We start from the raw sequence: 18,013 nt of genomic DNA, 5'->3' as shown, positions 1-18,013 counted from the left end.
CGATTGTCGAAAAGACGATACTATGTCGCATAAAGAAGAGAAAACTAGAGCAGTGTTCTTCTCAGCAGCAGAGTAACCCTGCTGATGGCACTATATGAAGAATATAAAGTAGTTTTCACCAAAAAGGGCAAAACTGCTGCAATTAACAAGGTGAAGGAGATGACTTGCCACAAAACCGATGACAGATTAAATGTCTACCTGTAGGTGGGCAGTGATAGCCTAAAGGTTAGAGGAGTGAACTTATTACTAGAAGGATGATGGTTCAATCCCTGCATTCGGCTTGATGAGTCTTCATGGTGATAGTGAAGAGCAGTGCTTTTTCTCGCTCATGGTTTTATCTTTATTTGTTAATAAATGAGCATTCAAATCAGTGACTGTAGTTATATTATCAATAGGCTAGATAATATCAGATGTATGTATGTAATTTAAGAGAACTTTCCAACATTATCATACTCTTTGACACATTTTCTTTTTCACAGGATGTCCATTTACAAGCATCACTGAAAGTTAAAAATTAACTGGAAACTGAAGAAGGATATAAGTACAGTGTAAGCCACTTAAAATGATCACGTCTGTCCGGATCAAATATCACTATAAGCAGATGATTATTATAACCTTTTCTTTTTCTTTATTTGTCATGCAGAATACCATCTAACTGACATTTGTATATTTATTAGCCTACATGAATATAAAGATACGGATTTTAATGACTGTTTCAAAATACAGTACAGCTGTTTCAAACGCAGTGTGCACATTTTTGAAGCGGTGAAAGTGGTGAAATTTACTAAAGTCCCCCCATAGTCATATGTTTCAGGGAGAGAAAATGACCTTCTGTCTCTGTCATGATTTCAGTGTGCATGCAGCAGCAGCCGCTTATCATGGGAGTAAAGGACAAAAATAGATTTACGTAGTTTAAAATGTTTTTCCATATATTGTCATGTATGAAGAGACCCAAAATGAATACTGTAGGCAGACTGCTTGATTTCTACAAGTGATAGTCATATTTAAACAGCATAAATGTTATATTGGTCCCAGAGCTTTTTGATCCATATAAGCAGCTGATCACTGTAACAGTGATCACTATAAGCAGTTACCACTGTATACATTTAAACACAGCAGACGGTCATAGTTTGGACTTTATTTATTTTTCTTTTTGTCTTCACAGCTTGAACAAAATCAGTGAATGAATAAATAAATAACTTCAAAATAACGCTGGCACACTTTTATTTCCTAAATTATAAATGCTAAGCTTTTAAATAAAAGGGTTGCAAGTGCGAAAAGACACTTGATGGAACCGTCTTTTGAGAGTCTGTTTCTGTCCGTCGGACATTCTTTGACATGCAGCTGAGTTAAGCTTGACCGTAAGCCTGCCACAGAGCAGACTAGTTCTGCTGACTAAGTTACCATGGTTACTGAGCTGGGACTCATATAAGCCACAGTGATGGAACGGAACTCTCACTTAAATTAACGAGGCTTATCGAAATAAGCCAAGCTATCCCGTTAGCCAGTTTGATGGAACACCCCCCCAGGATGACAAACAAGCAACTTATCTCCTTGTGCATAACATAAACAAAAACAAAATAAATGTGTGTTTCAAGTTCAACTTGTATGATTTTTTAATTGTATTGAGGGAAGAGGTTTTACAGCCCAATTTCATCAACATCTTCTGAACTAAATATAGTTGTCTTGCAGGTAACCCATGGATTTTTGGGTGAATCACAAAACATTTCTCACCTCTCTCCCTTTCTTTTATTTCACTTTATTTATTTATTTATTTGTCTGTTTTTTTAGTATTCTGCTCTGCTTCAGATTAAAGATAGCACCACTGTACCTCAGTGACCATTATGTTGTGAAGACCATGACTGTATTTATCTGGAATATAAGACATCCACAGGAAAAAAGATATATTTATAGATATTGCAAATGTGCCCAAGTGACTAATATAGATATTATAGATAAAATCTCAGAGCAATGAAGCACCGTAACAGACTTTACTTTAATCATGTTTCACTTTCTTAAGCTTTCCAAATCTCAAGCCTAGTTACATATTCATGGAGCCAAAATGTACCTATGAGTCACTGACGACTCAGGGTATGTTTTAGAGGATTAAAATTTGTGTAGCTGCCATAGGCAAGTTTGGAAATCATTAGAAATCTGTTCAAAATTGTTCAACAGTTCAATCCCTTTCCTCCCTCCCCTTCTAAACGACCCCAATAATCTCCTTTGCTTTAACTGTACTTAAAATGGAACAGAGTGCAAATTGGTGTGATGGGTTGGGGTAGGGGTCTTTCACCTTCTGTAATTGGTTCGCTGAATAAATCAGAGAAGAGCTGTTTCAGAGAATAATTACATAAAAAAGTGACTGTACAGCAGATGATCATTCTGTGACAATTAATCATATTGGTTGTTACCCTATTTGACTCTTATGTTTGTGTTTCTATAATACTGGAATGAGGAGACTAATAATACAGCCTAATACAGATTATCATCAGTGGTGCAAAATTTTGTGTTATTGCATATTGCTAAAAAAAAAAAAAGTCTCATCTGCTTCTGAACTTGAAAAATGATTGTAGAGAGGATGCTTTTGGAGTTTCAACCATCCATTATTCACACACAAGTAAAAATGTCAGGAAATATTATTTAAATACCCTAATGTTCAACAAAAAGATCAGCGATTCAAGTAAAGAGGCCTGTCAAATTTCTGAATAATGAATGTAGAAGATTGTTGGTACTGTAGTCCCAATACTTTTTAAAGTGATTTGACTACATTATTGCTGTAAAAAAATTTTTTTAAAAAAGTTTAAAAAAAAAACAGAAAGCCTCACGCACAACCTTAGTGTGGCACTTTAAATGTGGACCAATGGAATCTTGGTGTTTAGCATCTAAAAACAGCTGTATGTCTGTATATGGATAATCACTTTCCTCACTCAGCTTTGTAGAACTTACTAAGCATATATATATAAACAAAAAAAGTACACTTTGTTCATTATTCTTAACATTTCAAAACTTTGGCCTGTGTTCTAGCATTACTGGTCTCCTGAGGAACTATTTGATTTATTAGTTTCAAGAAACAAGTGTCTTTTTGAGAGTTTCTATGGGCAGAAAGAATCAAGTAACACACACATTCAATACATGCTCCCTTCCAATGCATTCTAATGAGAATGAGGTCTTCCTAATTGCCTACATGTCTCCTTCTAATAAATGAATGCACCTTTTTTTGTTTCTTGGCTCTTCCAGATATTAATGAATGCGAAAGGGACCCATGCAAGAATGGGGGCATTTGCACAGATCTGGTTGCCAACTACTCCTGCGAATGCCCGGGGGAGTACATGGGGAGGAACTGTCAATACAGTAAGTGCTCATACTTCTTTTTTATGTTTGTCTTTTAACTCTTTTACAACTATCCATTGATTTTTTACAGCACACCTGATGCTGCAGGTAATTGCACAGCGGGTAGTATTAGCCGAGCGAACCGATCGATCACAGACAGTTTGTTGCTAATTCCCACGAAGAACATCTAACCATGCATCATTGGATAATATACTATGCTTTGATGATAATGTTTCAGAAGTTACACATTATTGTAATCATTTTATTAAATCTTGAAGACATTTTTTTGCTGTTATCAGCAGTGATTTTGATCATAATTTACGTAATTTCTTTCTCAACAAGTCCCTCAGAAAATTGTACATCACAGCCTGTTTTCTCATTGTTACTGAAGGAGTCAGATGTTAGATGGGAGGGTGAGCAGTCTAATTAATTACATTAGTTGACGATGGATATGTGTAGGAGCCACCATGTGCTCAGTTTTCACTATTGCAGGTAGAGGACTAAATCTTTCAATGAAGTAGACATCAAAACTAAATTGTCATTGAAAACTCTTAACGCTTTTAGTTAATACTGTGTCTGACACAACTTGTGTTAGTTTTTTTTTATATAAATGCACAAAAGTGTGTTGTGTTTATGCTTTTTGTGATTTTCTGTTATTGTTATAATGTTTTAATGTCAAATGTCCATGACCAACTTGGTCAAAGGTCCAAAACATGAGGTGAATGTATGTAAAAATGTTCCCTTTAAGTCAAAAGCCAGGACTTAAGCCTGCTCTGAACACTTTGTTTGCAATGTTACCTCTAATTCCTCCTCATGAAGACATCAGATTGTTCGTAGATGCTTACAAACGGCCGTCTGTTACATAGCTTTTGTTGCTAAGGTGGTTCGACAGGTTGTTTGTGTTGTCCACTTTTATATTTCGGATCGGATTTTGGCTCAAACATGTACAAATGTATTTGAGAAGTTTATATTTTGAGTACAGAAGGAGAAAAAGAAGTGAAATCCTACTACTGTGTGTAGTCTCCAGAACCGCCAGAAATCAGCCAAGATGCAGCCTGTGGAAGCCAACCAATCAGAACAGAGTGGGCTCATGGGGAGGGGGACCTTAACCTTCATCCTACCAACATATTTAATATACAAGGACAACCAACTGGGGTCCCTGGAGATCACAAGAATAAACTACTGTAAGAAACAACCATCATAGCAAAATGTTAACTTATTTCTTCTCAAAACATTAATAGTTATGTAATCAATGTCATCTGAAAAAAAAACTGATCATTATTATTATTTTAGGAAAGTTACAGTTAATTTGCATACCATGTAAAATGAAAATATATACTTTTCTTTTATACAAATTGCAGCTTTTATCCAAAGTACAATCTTTCCACAAAGCCTTCAAAATGACTAATGATAAAACAATGATATGAAGTCATTAGGAACAAATTGATTGACAAAGTCATGAAAAATCAGAATGGTAGGATTAAGCACCTGTAAGATATGAAAAAGTACACCTCTGAGTTCTGTGGGTACCCCAGTTGATAGGATTAATGTTAGAGACAGGAGGTGAAACAGCCTCTTTCAGACAGAGGCTGAAGTGAGGGGCTACAGAAAGGACCAGTATAAGATAAATAAGGAGTTTTTTTGAACTGCAAATCATGTAAACATATTCCAGTAGAGCTGTGGAATATAAACATAGACCTGTACATTGCATGATACGTCCCCTTTAAATAGTCCACCTCTGATTATACCTTAAAATACATACAGGGTATACTGAACAGGACGGATTCCAGTGAAAGTGCACACATACACCAACATTCTTCCTATGTATTTTTAAATATATGGCGCCATAATTTATTTTTCATAGGACTGGAGTCCAAAGCCACCCATAAGTGAACCTCATACTCCACACGGCATTAATTTTTTCTGAATTTAAAGACATCCTCTATCCTGAAATACATCCATTGAGATCTGTTGCAACTTTGAATAATTGATGTTCAAATCCTGTAGCTACAACCTGAATATGTGATTTGTGTTTCATTTATTTAAATTTCATTAACATCGTAAAAATAAATCCAATTTTCTCCTTGCACTATTTTAATAGAAAACATGCTCAAATGTTGCATATTTATACAAACACAATAGACCCTAAAGCATAAGAACAAAGAAAAAATATCGAAACATTTGAATGCTGAGGAGTCACAGCCACTTTGTGCTTAGTAGACCTCTTTTTTTTCCTTCTTTTTTCTTTTTGCCTAGTGGCTGTACAGAAAGAGAGAGCTTCCATCTTATCAGAAGAGGCTTTCTTTTTTGCAAAATGCCAGAGCGCTCAAAGGGGCTTCATGTGTTTATTATGCTTTTTTGTCTACTCAGTCTAGGAACATATTAGGATTAATGTACAGTATCAGTGGACTCAGAGCCCTGAGCCACCCCTGCACTTCTACTCACAAATGAATCCATCAGATTTTCTAATTTAGGTGTAGCAATTGTTCATAAACAGACAAGTCTACTGCAGTTTGGCAGTTTGAACAAGTCTAGAAAGAGAGAAAATTTGGAAGGGTTAGAGCTTTGTTGAAGTGAACCAAAAACAGGTGCTATAGTTGCTTTTGTAAACTGGAAAGATAAAAGAGGGTAGAGAGACATTTCTGAATAGTGACGAGTCAAGAGGTTCAGCCGCCTGATGGAAAAACTTGGAGGAGAATGATTTAGAAATGAAGTAGGCTTGCTGATTGAACATATGCTAAGCTCCATTATTTGTTTAATGATGCTCATTTCCATTTTCCCATATAAATTCAATATTTGTACAGCAGGTTACACAACCATTAATTCAGCTCATCATTATCAAAGTTGCAGTGCAGTCTACAAGTATTAGAATGGTTTGTATTGGCTCTGTGCTCCAACACATTAGATTTGAAATGAAACATTGACCACAAGGTTAAAGTGCTGATTTTGTGCTGAAGATTTTTTTAGCCCTATTTATACGCATCCCCTGAAGGTAAAAAGGGCCATAAGTCCTACACTGTTAGCCCATTATGGATGTAAACAACCCCAGACACCCCTAAAGCTTGTTTAATTGGAAATCTAGTGTGCTGGAGTAGAGCCAAACTTCTGCCGTAATACTTTTGGATGGCACTGTATGATTCCTGACAAGGCTGTACAATGTCAAAAAAGAAAGCTTTGTGAAATGAGAGACTGAATTACCATAGCAGAAGGAACAAGCACAGAAAAACAACAAATGAATAACTGTTATAAAAATTGTCATAATCCATTTCAAAACAACAATGAAAACATCACAATGACTATAATATATTAAGTTACGTATGAAAGGGGACATATGCTTTTTGTGATTTTTGCTTATTTTTTACTGCTATCATGTCACTCAAATATTTGAGTTTCAATTTTCAGTAAAGAATGACGAAAAAGAAGTGAAATCCTACTACTCCTGTTTGTTGACGTAGCCTTCCGAGCCATCGAAAGTCTGCGGAGAGGTAGCTTCCAGAAACTGGCCAATCAGAACAGAGTGGGCTCATCAGGAGGGGGGCCTTAAAGAGACATGAGCTAAAACGGCCTGTTTCTCACAGAGGCTGAACTGAGGGGCTGTATAAAGGACCAATATTTTGAGTTTTTGAACTGTAAATCATGCGAAGAAATTCCAGTAGAGCCCCAGAATATAAATATACACCTGGAAATGTGCATGATACGTCCCCTTTAAGTGACAAAATTGTAGTTGTTCCTGCAAGTGGTATCATTGACCTTTAAAATTCCCAAACCCACAGCTCAATCTGCCTGATACCTGACAGGATTATTATTATTATTTGGTTACTGTCACCAGGCTTCCCAGTGACAATTTATTGGAAGTGTTGATCTTGAATGCTTAAAATCAAAATCAGTTTAAATGTGTTATTTGTTGATTATTTTGCAGACTTAAGTGCAGTCAGGTCCCCAATGAATATAGAATTCACTGGAAAAAGTAGAATGCACTTTTATGCAAGGACTCATCATCTCCTCTGACGTGTTCCTTCAACCCACGTTGTGTGTGGGCTAGTCTTGTACACACGCTGGCTGCTGCACATTATGCAGCTGTACATCCTCTGGCCGTACTATACCAGAAATCATTGTGAGAATATTATGTGAAAGCAGCAGTGAGCTTTTTGCTATTTCCTGTCTGTTCAGTGATTCTACTGTTTTACTGAAATAATTACATTGGCTTCAGTATTGGTTCCCTTCATCCAATGGAAAGCGAGAAGTGAAAAAGAAGAATCATATGTGTCACTTACCAGAATCAGAGCTGTAATCGTCCAGAGAAATTCACATTTTCAGACACTAATACGGGTTAAATGGTAGTTTAAAGATCCGATATTGAGGAAAGGTGATGGTTGTTCAGTGCCCTGTTTCCCAAAAGTATCTTAAAGCTCAAGTTCATTGTAGAACATCTGCCTTGAGCAGAAGCAAAATCGATTCAGTACTCCAAGTTTACCTTAAACTTACTTCTACCCTGTAACATCAGATAAAACCCTGTGACTGTGGATCAAACAAAAATGAAAAAAACCCAAAAAACAAAGGCTCTCTCTCATGAAAATTAACCTACATTTTCATGATGCAGTTGAGTATAGTATAGTTAGCTTAGGGGTGGGCGATATGGCAAAAAAATCATAACAATTTTTTTCTGGCAGGATCATAATCCATGATCTTATCAGGATTCTGTTTCATGTATCTTGCAAGTTACTGAACAGTACTAAAGATTCAAGGTTAAAAAACTTTGTCTATCACATGATAGAAATTTGTCTTAGGTTAGGGGCTCACAAACAACATTAAAACATATACCCATGAAAGACTCACAAAATTACATTAAAACACAAACAATTCCATAAATAAATAAGGGCAGGTGTGAAAAGTTTCATTAAAAAGTAGTGACAGTCTATTTGGCCTTGTTTAAAATGGATATTGCAATGGGAAACCAAACTAACAGTACAACTAAACTTATTTCACGGCTGAAAGCAAACAGTTTATGTTGTGTGAATAACTAGCAGGATGTGCACTGTAAAAAAAGGCACCAACACAGTAAACCAGAGATAACATCATGCTAGCTTGCGGCATGACAGAAGTGAGTGCTACCAGTTAGCAGGCGAGCTAACTGCTAAACGGTGGCATTTACCTGTAGCCCAGCTGTCAGTTTAACATGATATGCAGCGGATAAGCTTCCTAGCAGGACATTAAAACTGCTGTAAATTTCACATGCTACCAAGCATCAAATCTGTGAGCTAACTCGTGAGCTGGCGACGTGACGATGCTTGGACTGGTAGCAGGCTAACCAGGGCTCCTGATGTGTACTGTGCAGATAGTTTGCTCTGCTGTCAGCACTCTGTCACAGAGCTGAACTGATACAATGTACACTGTAGCACGATACTAACAGTCTGCATAAAGACAGATCATACAGACATTTTAATCATTAACGATCTAATATCATCATATCACACACCCTTAGTTATGTTTTTATTAAAATATGTATTGCCGTCTTGCAGATTGCACATTTTTAAATGCATGACCGCAAATGGACATGCGAACACACATGTACGCTGACACACTCATACATGCAGTAATATGTACAGGTGCATTTCATTTAGTCTCATTGGTCACCTGTTGAATCTCGATCATATGGCTGATGTCTGACTAGTGTGTTTATTATTCTTTTCCTCATCCGCTGCATGCTCATTAGTATTGGTGTGCTGGCATTAATTTCAGTGGGGCTCTAATTTGTTTAGGCTGTAGGTAGGGCTTGTGGGAGATGGATTCAGCTGTCACATCATGGTAGTGGTGGTGTTACTGATGTGTGCTGTCGCAGGGCTGATGTATGCTCAGAGGCCAGCAGGCCAAGGCCCAGGGGCTGGCTGCCTCTGCTGCTCTAACGGACGACTGACAGGCAGCTCGTTAAGAGTGGCCCATCATTGCCGCAAGGTGAGAAGGACTGCGGCGTTGCAACAGTGTCTTGCCACAACATCCACATAGAATATCTAGAGAGCTGCCTAAGAGGTACAACACAGAGGCGAATATGATACTGTGTTGATTCGACATTGCACCACAGCCTTAATGTCATATAGTCCATTTCACTTTCAGGAGTTAAATCAGTGACATTCCATTTGGTGCTTGTGCCAGAATAGCATCTGTAGGTTCACTGAGTCCCTGAATCAGGAATCAAGAATGTTGTATTGCTGTTAGTTCACTTTTTATTTATTGATTTGCACTCTTTACATTCTTACATTTGGCCAGGAGAATATCAATCTCAGCTGAATTAACCCTCCTTAGATCGACATGTGAAGGCATGCCTGCATACACAATACAAATTCTTTTCATCAGAGAAATGTGATGGTCAGGTTGAAAAAAAACATATTGAATGCTTTTTTCTTATCACTTGAGAATGGCACTCCTTCAACTTACTGTTGCATAAAGAGACTTGTTCATATCACTTTATTTTAAAGTGTAATTTATTGCTGAGCCTGCAAACATACTCCTAGGATTTTAAATAAATATTGCTCATTTAATTTTACAGTTATGGCTAAAAAAATATTTTAAAACTTAATCAATTGTTCCTTGGTACAAGGCATGCATGTGTATGTCCATTTAGTGGAAATTTGAGCTTTGAGACATCTTGCTGACAGACCTAAAAAGGAAAAATAGTTAGAGGCATGAACACATACTGTATGTCCTTGGATGAGGGAGGTGGTGTCACGTGTTTTAAACAAGTCAGAGAATGAAACAAGTCGATGAACAATCAAATATTAATCCTATAATTTGAAGCTGCAAATGGAACTTGGATTACTGCACCCATATATTTATAACAAAATATTGGTTTTGGAAAGTCCCACTCTGCTAAGAGCAGCTGCCATCTTTCCAAGCCTAAGGGTTCAAACTGGTTTACCGTGTCTCAAAACTGTCCAAACTGTTTATCTTCTGTAAAACTTATTAAGAGGATAGAATGAAGTTCATCCCTCAGATATCAGAAAATCAGATGCTTCTCTGAGCTTCAGCAGTAGAATACCACATCCACCTACACCATCCTCTCATCAGTCTGGAAACGGTGAGTCACACACAAGAAAGAACTAGTGAAGCGAGAGTGATTTACCATAGTGGAATTCATAAACACATCTCTTTCAGTGAACACACACACACACATGCACACAGATAATCTTTGCTCTCTTCCAGCCTCCAGTCGATCCCCCTGGACGGTCCTCAGACATTACTCACTGTCTCCCTGGCTCCCCGTTGCCTAGAACCCCGCTGTTTTAGCAGCTGGATAAGTCGTGCTAGGGTTGTTTTCACTGTTCCATTCTTTTCTGACTCTTTGCTTTCTTCGGTGGTGAAAGTCTTCACACAGCTCTCAGCGCTGCTGTCTGCTGGTACAGTATGTGTGTGTGTGCTTTGTCTATCTGTGTGTCAGTGCTGGATTTGAAATACTTAGGTGTTTTACTTAAATGGTGTAGAAGGCATCACAGCCTTCTGGTGACCATTGCTCCAGGCCTACCCTGAAGGCTGGTTTACACAGACACTTATAGTTCAGCCGGCATGAGTAAGCAGTGCCTCTGGCTGAACTCCTGGCTTGATATGTCCTCATTCTTTTGGGACACTTCCAAGTTCCCTCAGCTTGCCCAACACTTGTGGTTTTAAGGCTTTTAAACATAGCTGTTTAATCATCTGTGACCAAACTAATAAGAAAAATCATATGGGTGTAATAAATTATGTCATCTTACTGGTATTCTTTTATAGCCTAACTGTTGTCATTTGAAATAAACAGCACAAGAATACATTTAAAGAAATCCCTCCCATATCATTTACATCATAAATTAGGTTAAACTTATTTAAAGTAAAAAATGTGCACTCCACTTCCTCTGACTGTCACATCAATTTGTTTATTGCTGTTACAAAGTAAGAAAAGGCAGTGGGGTATAAATGCCATTTTGCTACACACTTGAGATTCAACTTCATGACTTCCAACTTTGATAGAAAATTAAATTGCTCAGACTGTTTTCAGGTAGTTTTTATGTTTATATGCAGGCGGTCTTGCCATCAACCTTCAGTAAACTCCTCATAATGTTTTCCTCTAGACTCATGGGACTATTTAGCCAGCTGTTCTTCACCATATTTTGTGATGGATGTTGATCTTTTTTGGTCAGATCATAAATAACTGAAATTCTGTCAAGCCACTTTTCCGCGTTCAGTGAAAAAGATGCTATAATCTAGAAGATGGTAGCTGCAGAGCTATGCAGCATTTATATAACTGCAAATCATGCTCATTAGGAAAGATGTTTTAAAACAAAAAAAAATGCTAGGCTATAATTCCTTCCATTTATGTCAACTATACGCTTGGCTTAAAGACTAATTAAAACGTGAGCATCTGTCACAACTATTGCGGCACATCTTCAATACAGCTGTGATGCCGTTTATGTTTAGGAGACAATGTGGGCTAGTAGAAACGTAATGATGCGGGGATATTTGCCTCCAGACTGATTAACAGTATTCAAACCAACTTTCTGTCACCTCTCAGCTGTTTTGTTTTTTTTTAAGTATTTTTAAGTGAATACGTTGCACATTACAACTTTAGGTTTGAATAATATCCATTGGAGAGACTATTTCAGTTCAGTTTCACAACTCTTTAATACAATTTATTCAGGCTGAAGGATTCTGTAGACCTGCAGTCCCATCCGATTCATGTGTGATGGCAATATGCCACAGTGTTTGGATCAACAATTCAACTTCAGTTGAACTATTTAGGTTGTTTTCTTCAATTATAATGCCTTTCCACAGACTGAGTTATCTTATAATTGTAGACGCAAACTATACAATTTGCATGCATATCACATCCTAACTGAATCTGTCCTGAGCTGATGGAATCTCACAAAATCTGAGAGGTTTTGATAGAAAACCAGATGTTTTATGTATAAATGAGCAATTATAAAAATCACCTCTGGAGAGGAGGGCCAACTTTCAATTTTATGTTTTTAGACCTACGTATAGACCTATAATAAAACTGCATATTGTGGTATGTACTGCGATTAACATTCTGTATTATACATTCCCACTTTCCATCTGTTTCTGCATTGTTTTATTTCTCATGTGTTTTCTATTATTATTATTTGATTTTCCAATAAGCCTTTTTTAAACATGGAAATACAGAGACATGCTTGTTTTCCAGCACAATAAATTCTCTACAGGATAAACATTGCCAGAATCCCTTTCACCACAGGTATGTCTATTAAAATGCTTTTGATGTGCCTGGACATTGCAATTAGGATTAAGAGAGGGATGCAAGCTGCTTAAAGAAGAAAGGACAGTACTTTGGCCTGAAAAGATATTTCTGTCATGCTTCTCCACTTTAATGTTGCAGCCTATGGGATATTTAAAGATGCTACAAAGCTTGTTGACTTGAGGACGATGCTGTCTAGAAGTGGCTTCAGCTCCTTGGAAGCAAGCCTGAGGGCTCTGTTACAGATGGAAGAGATGAAGGAGCAACTTGTTAATCCATTAGGTGTGGGCAGCATGAAGGCACGCAAGAGTCCTCTCACCGACTGCTGTGACTCAAAAGGATTTTGCCGTAATGGAAACATTAGAAAATATCTTGCGATGAATCGAAGTAACATTGATAGTGATAAAAACAGGAGTCAGGGTGAACAAATCTATAATGATCTAAAACAGAAGGTCTCCATAGGAGGTTGTAACAGGATACAACAGCAGAGACTGAAGAAGTTGCAGTTTTATTGACCATGTCTGATCTAATACAGTACAAATAGAAGAAACTGAGGTTTTTATATCTGGGACTGAGATAAACATAACAACACTATGTTTCAAGATATGGAGGACAAAAGCATTGACATGTGGTATTTTTGAAAATCTATATGCATTCCGAAGACTGAGTTGCACATATTTTTGAGTGCTGGAAATACATGAAGGCTCATTTGTCTTTTTCTCCCTCTCTTCACTCAGAATGCTCTGGACCATTGGGCATGGAGGGCGGCATAATCTCCAACCAACAGATAACAGCCTCTTCCACCCACCGTGCTCTGTTCGGCTTGCAGAAGTGGTACCCGTACTTTGCACGCCTCAACAAGAAGGGTCTGGTCAATGCTTGGACCGCTGCCGAAAATGACAGATGGCCGTGGATACAGGTAAAGTGCGGTCACAGGACAGGCAACACACAAAGCCAGGCCAGGAACAATCTTAATTACAGACAGACCTTTTTCTCTTGTTTTTGTGGCTTTAAATTGTTTGGTTTGGTCTATATAACAGTATGTTCTCTACTGTAGACTATGACTGAGTTGTAGTTTATGGTTAGTATAAATTGTTGACTGTGAAAATGCAACAGTATAAACTTCAGAGTTAATTACAGGTACTGTAAAATTGATGGCTCACTCACTGGTAATAAAGAGCAATTAAAAATGTGAGCTGGGGGTAGAACAGATGCAGGTGTAGTCAAGTGTGAGGAACAATGTAAAAGGGCATAACTATTTTCAGCCAGTAGTTTTTGCTTCTCACAATGATTTGCTAACAGTTACTCAGCTGTGCCATCCCTAATTTTGACTTTAGTTACTTTAGGTTAATTGTGACATGCTTATATTGTAACTGCATTGACACTTGAGCTGTATTTTGTGTCATAATTTCAGTTTGGCGTTAGAGGTTCCCTAGCAAAATCAACTATGATGAATGTGATTATTTCATGCATTGATGCTTTCTCTTTGTTATGCCTCAAATGAAATGTGATCTACAAATCACTGTGCTGTCAAGAGAGATTTGATTTGATTGAATTTTATACAGCATTCAACAGTAACATTAGCAGTAATTTTCCTCTTATCTGTAAAAAAGAATGAATTCAGCTTCTCTTTTTGTCCTTATAAATACCCCAGAGTGTTTCGAAGGCTGTCATCTAAATGAAATGAAAAGAAACTAGATGCTTACAAGAGAAAAGTGTTGATAAATGCAACCCTCCTTTTACTCCAGCTTTGTAAAAGTTAACCTTCATGCTGTGTCATTAGTCCGTGCTTATTGTCAAAGAACCATAGGCGAATTGATAGAATAGATTGCCTGGTGGTCCTGAATTATTTCTGCACGTCACATCCCGAGCATCTGTTTGCCAGTCCCATCCTGCCCTGATCCCATTAATTTTATTCTTTTGAGACTGTTTCAATCCCGAATAGTCATCCCACATGTTGAGAGTTACATCATTGTAAACCAAAGAACGTATATGCAGTTAGGTCTCATTGCATTTGGCAATGATTAAAGTGATTCTGTTGAGTCTTCTGCATCTCACTCACCTGCAATTTATGAACCCCAGACCTACAGTACCAGTCAAAGGTTTGGACACGCTTTCTCAATCAAGGGAATGAGAAGGTGACTGGTACTATGTGTCGAAATCATTTTCTGGATTTACAGTGAGCAAATAGTCATACATTTCCAACAAATGTCAGATGATGTATAGCTATGATATATACTGTACATTTTTCCTCATATGTAATAGACAGATATGCAGATGGTGTCATACAAATTAATTATTTAACTATTTCGTTAAACATGGAATTATCAGAACATCAAATATTATAAAAAAATAATGGTTTCTCAGCTTTCTTTTTTTTTTTTTTTTACATTTCTCTTACTCTTGAGTCCCTTCTTTTATGACAGAAATGTTGACAGCAACCTTTGAAGTGGGCTGTTATCAGATAAATGATACACAGACACTGAACCGTGAACAAAATATAATAGAAAAAACATGCCACACCGTGACAGCATGATGGAGAAACAGAAACTGTACCTAACAACAAGAGAATAGTAAGACAGGGCAAAAATGAAAAAAAAATTGATTTGTAAAAAGGCGAGCGAAAGTGAGAGAGACAGAGTCAAAGCAACAGTCAACATGAGTGAGTGGGAAAAGGAGCCTGGCACATGCAGAGGGTGAGGAGAACGGGACATAAAACATTCAGGCGGTTTGTTTGACTTTAATGATGCCACGTGGGATGTTGCGCGGGATGCTTTAGGCATTGTGTGTTTCTGCGGAGGGCCTGGATAATTGGGATGTGAGTACAGAGGTGCACAGTCATGTCAGTGTTTTGGGATTATGCTAAGGAGTCTGTGGTATGTTTTTGTAGTGTAGAGTGATGCGGTGGGACTGTGTTTGCATGTCTGGCGTGTGAAGCGGGTTATACTGTACTCACAGATGACAGCCCTATCAGCAAAGAGATCAGATTTGTCTGGCTATATGTAAGGTTTTCTCTGGTGCAGTATGCATCTTTGAATGTCAGCCAGTTTTAGTGTTTTTTCCCCCTGAACCACAACAAATGAATCAAACATATAGCAACATACTTTGAATAATAGATCACAGAGTCACAGACAGGCATGCATTCACTGTATATGTGTTTGTTTGTGTTTATGCCGGTTCGTGTGTTTGTGAATTGTGCACGCGTGAGCGTGCCACTGTACACACATCTATGTTGCGCAATGATATAATTTTTTTCACAGCCTCGCCATGACGGGCTCACACATAAAATTGCATTTGAACACTCCAGGGAAATATACCGCAGGTCTGACCAATATCAGCAAAAATATAGCTCCAGCCAGCTGTGTTGGAGGAATGAAACAATCCAAATCACTTGTGAAGGCTGAGAGGATCTATACCAAGTTTAATGGGAGTTAAACAGTTAATGACATCATTTTCAGATGCAGATCTTCATCACATTGGCTTGCATGTGCTGATACATACAGTACCAGTCAAAAGTTTGGACACCGCTTGCCATTGCCTTGAATGAGAAAGTGTGTCCAAACTTTTGATTGGTACTGTATAAATAAAACCTGCCTAGAATGTAATTCAGTGTCTGTCTTGGGAGATTTTCCCTTTTCATTCCAGAATAACATGAGATAATAAAAAATTCAACTCTACAGTCTGTTATGTAGTTCAGATACAGTATGACCCTGAGAAATGCTTTTTCATCACAGTTTATTTTAGAATCCCAGCATGACTGCAATATGCAATAATTAAATAAAGCGCCACAGAACAAAATGTGTTTTCTGCATTTTTAGACTGAATGTTATCATATTTTCTACCTAAACCTATTCTTAGATGAAAAAGTGAGTCAAGGTTCTCAGGTCTAAACCTAATTGAGCACCTTTAGCAGTGAGACTTATGACCATGTCAGCTGTAAGTAATTCATCAGTCTCTTACACAAGCTGCATAGTGAAAGCAGCACGTTAGCAGAGCAGCAGCAGCTTCAGTCCTATGTCAGTGTCTACACAGGATGTGTTCTGGCACAGTATTAAGTGTAGGTCAGCCGTGTTTTGGCAGGACTCAGAGCCCAACACACAATCAATGTAGTTACATGCAACAGAAGCATGAAAATATGCTTCAGGCCGTGGTTAGACGCGTACAGCATGAGTGAAACGTGAGCTGTCATGCAGCCTGCGTGAACACCTGTATTGATTAAAATGCAGGCGGATGAAAAGCCTTAACAGTACTGTGGTGGCCATCTCTTTCCAGGCAGAACTGTTACAAATCAGTGACAGGCTGCCTATTTCTGGTCCTGCCACAACATCTATGTGGTGTTTACATCTTAAATTTTTGTTCATACCATTTCACATCCTTTAAGCTGTTGTGTCTCAACCATCTGAGGAGCATGCTGATCCCTATGGCCAAATACAATCATAACATGCTTGCATTTCACTGGCTATTACTGTGAGGTTGTGACACTGTCAGGATTATTTTTACACTTAGAACTTGGATAAATATTGGCTGGGTGGCCTCTCTTTAAAAAGAAGTGGAAGTGGAAGAAGTGAAGAGGCATGTAGACAATATGTTTTTGGAACATATTGTAGATGGACAGCAGGTAACATTGTATAAATCAGCTAAAAGGAAGAAAAACACAAAAGGCTGTTGTAATTTGAAGTTGTGCTGTCTGTCTTCATGTGTGTGTGATAGCACGACAGTTCAAAGAGAGAGGTAAGGTTATTTCAAATGTGTGTATGATAATGTGTGACAACAGTGCCACAGGGTTCTTTGTTTCAAGGACACAGGACAGTGTAACTGTTACAATACTCCTGCAAGTCCCTCAACAGTTTTGATCTCAGTGTACATCTTAGATGCAGTCACTCCTTTCAAGAACAGAAAATCTAGTCGCCTCTTGATGCCCTAGATAAATGAAAATATTTGGGAGCTGACACTAAAATGCCCCAAGGTGGAGCGTTTGTGGAAATCATCTAAACTCACAGTTCACCTGGAACATCTTAGGTCTCTTCTTTTGATGCAGAGGTTAAAAATTCTACATCTGCTTACTATGCTACTCTAATTGAAAACAATCAGTCCAACCAAAGAATATTGTTCAGCATTGTGAGCAGTGTCATTGATCCTCCCCCGGGCAAGATACTAGATGCCACCCCTGAGAAATGCAACAAATTCCTTTCCCTCTCTACCCAGAAGGTCTCAATTATTAGAAGTTGCATTTCTCCCCGATACTCCAATTACAGTTGAGAAGCCCTGTGCAATTTCCCACTGCTCTTTCAATCCAATCTCTCCATCTTTCACTGACTGATAATGGTAAAGAAAATGAAACCCTCAACTTGTCCTTTAGACATTCTTCCTATATAATTTTTAAAGGACATTTTTACTACAGTTTCCCCCTCTATTCTGCATTTTTTAAACTGCTCTCTGTTGACAGGT

At 37.9% G+C, this 18,013-nt stretch overlaps 1 protein-coding gene across 3 annotated transcripts in view; it reads left to right on the top strand.

The window, feature by feature from the left end:
• LOC121904435 (EGF-like repeat and discoidin I-like domain-containing protein 3) overlaps positions 1 to 18,013 on the top strand; it is a 119,652-nt gene that overhangs the window by 57,424 nt on the left and 44,215 nt on the right. For all 3 annotated transcript variants that reach the window (XM_042422188.1, XM_042422190.1, XM_042422189.1), the window contains 2 exons: positions 3,238 to 3,351; positions 13,303 to 13,484. In XM_042422188.1, coding sequence (XP_042278122.1) covers positions 3,238 to 3,351; positions 13,303 to 13,484 — 296 coding nt within the window. The remainder of the gene's footprint in view (positions 1 to 3,237; positions 3,352 to 13,302; positions 13,485 to 18,013) is intronic.

Source organism: Thunnus maccoyii, chromosome 9, assembly GCF_910596095.1.
Source record: "Thunnus maccoyii chromosome 9, fThuMac1.1, whole genome shotgun sequence".
Taxonomy (NCBI): Eukaryota; Metazoa; Chordata; class Actinopteri; order Scombriformes; family Scombridae; genus Thunnus; species Thunnus maccoyii.
Note: the sequence above shows the minus strand (reverse complement) of the source record. Positions and strands in the feature narration are given on the sequence as shown.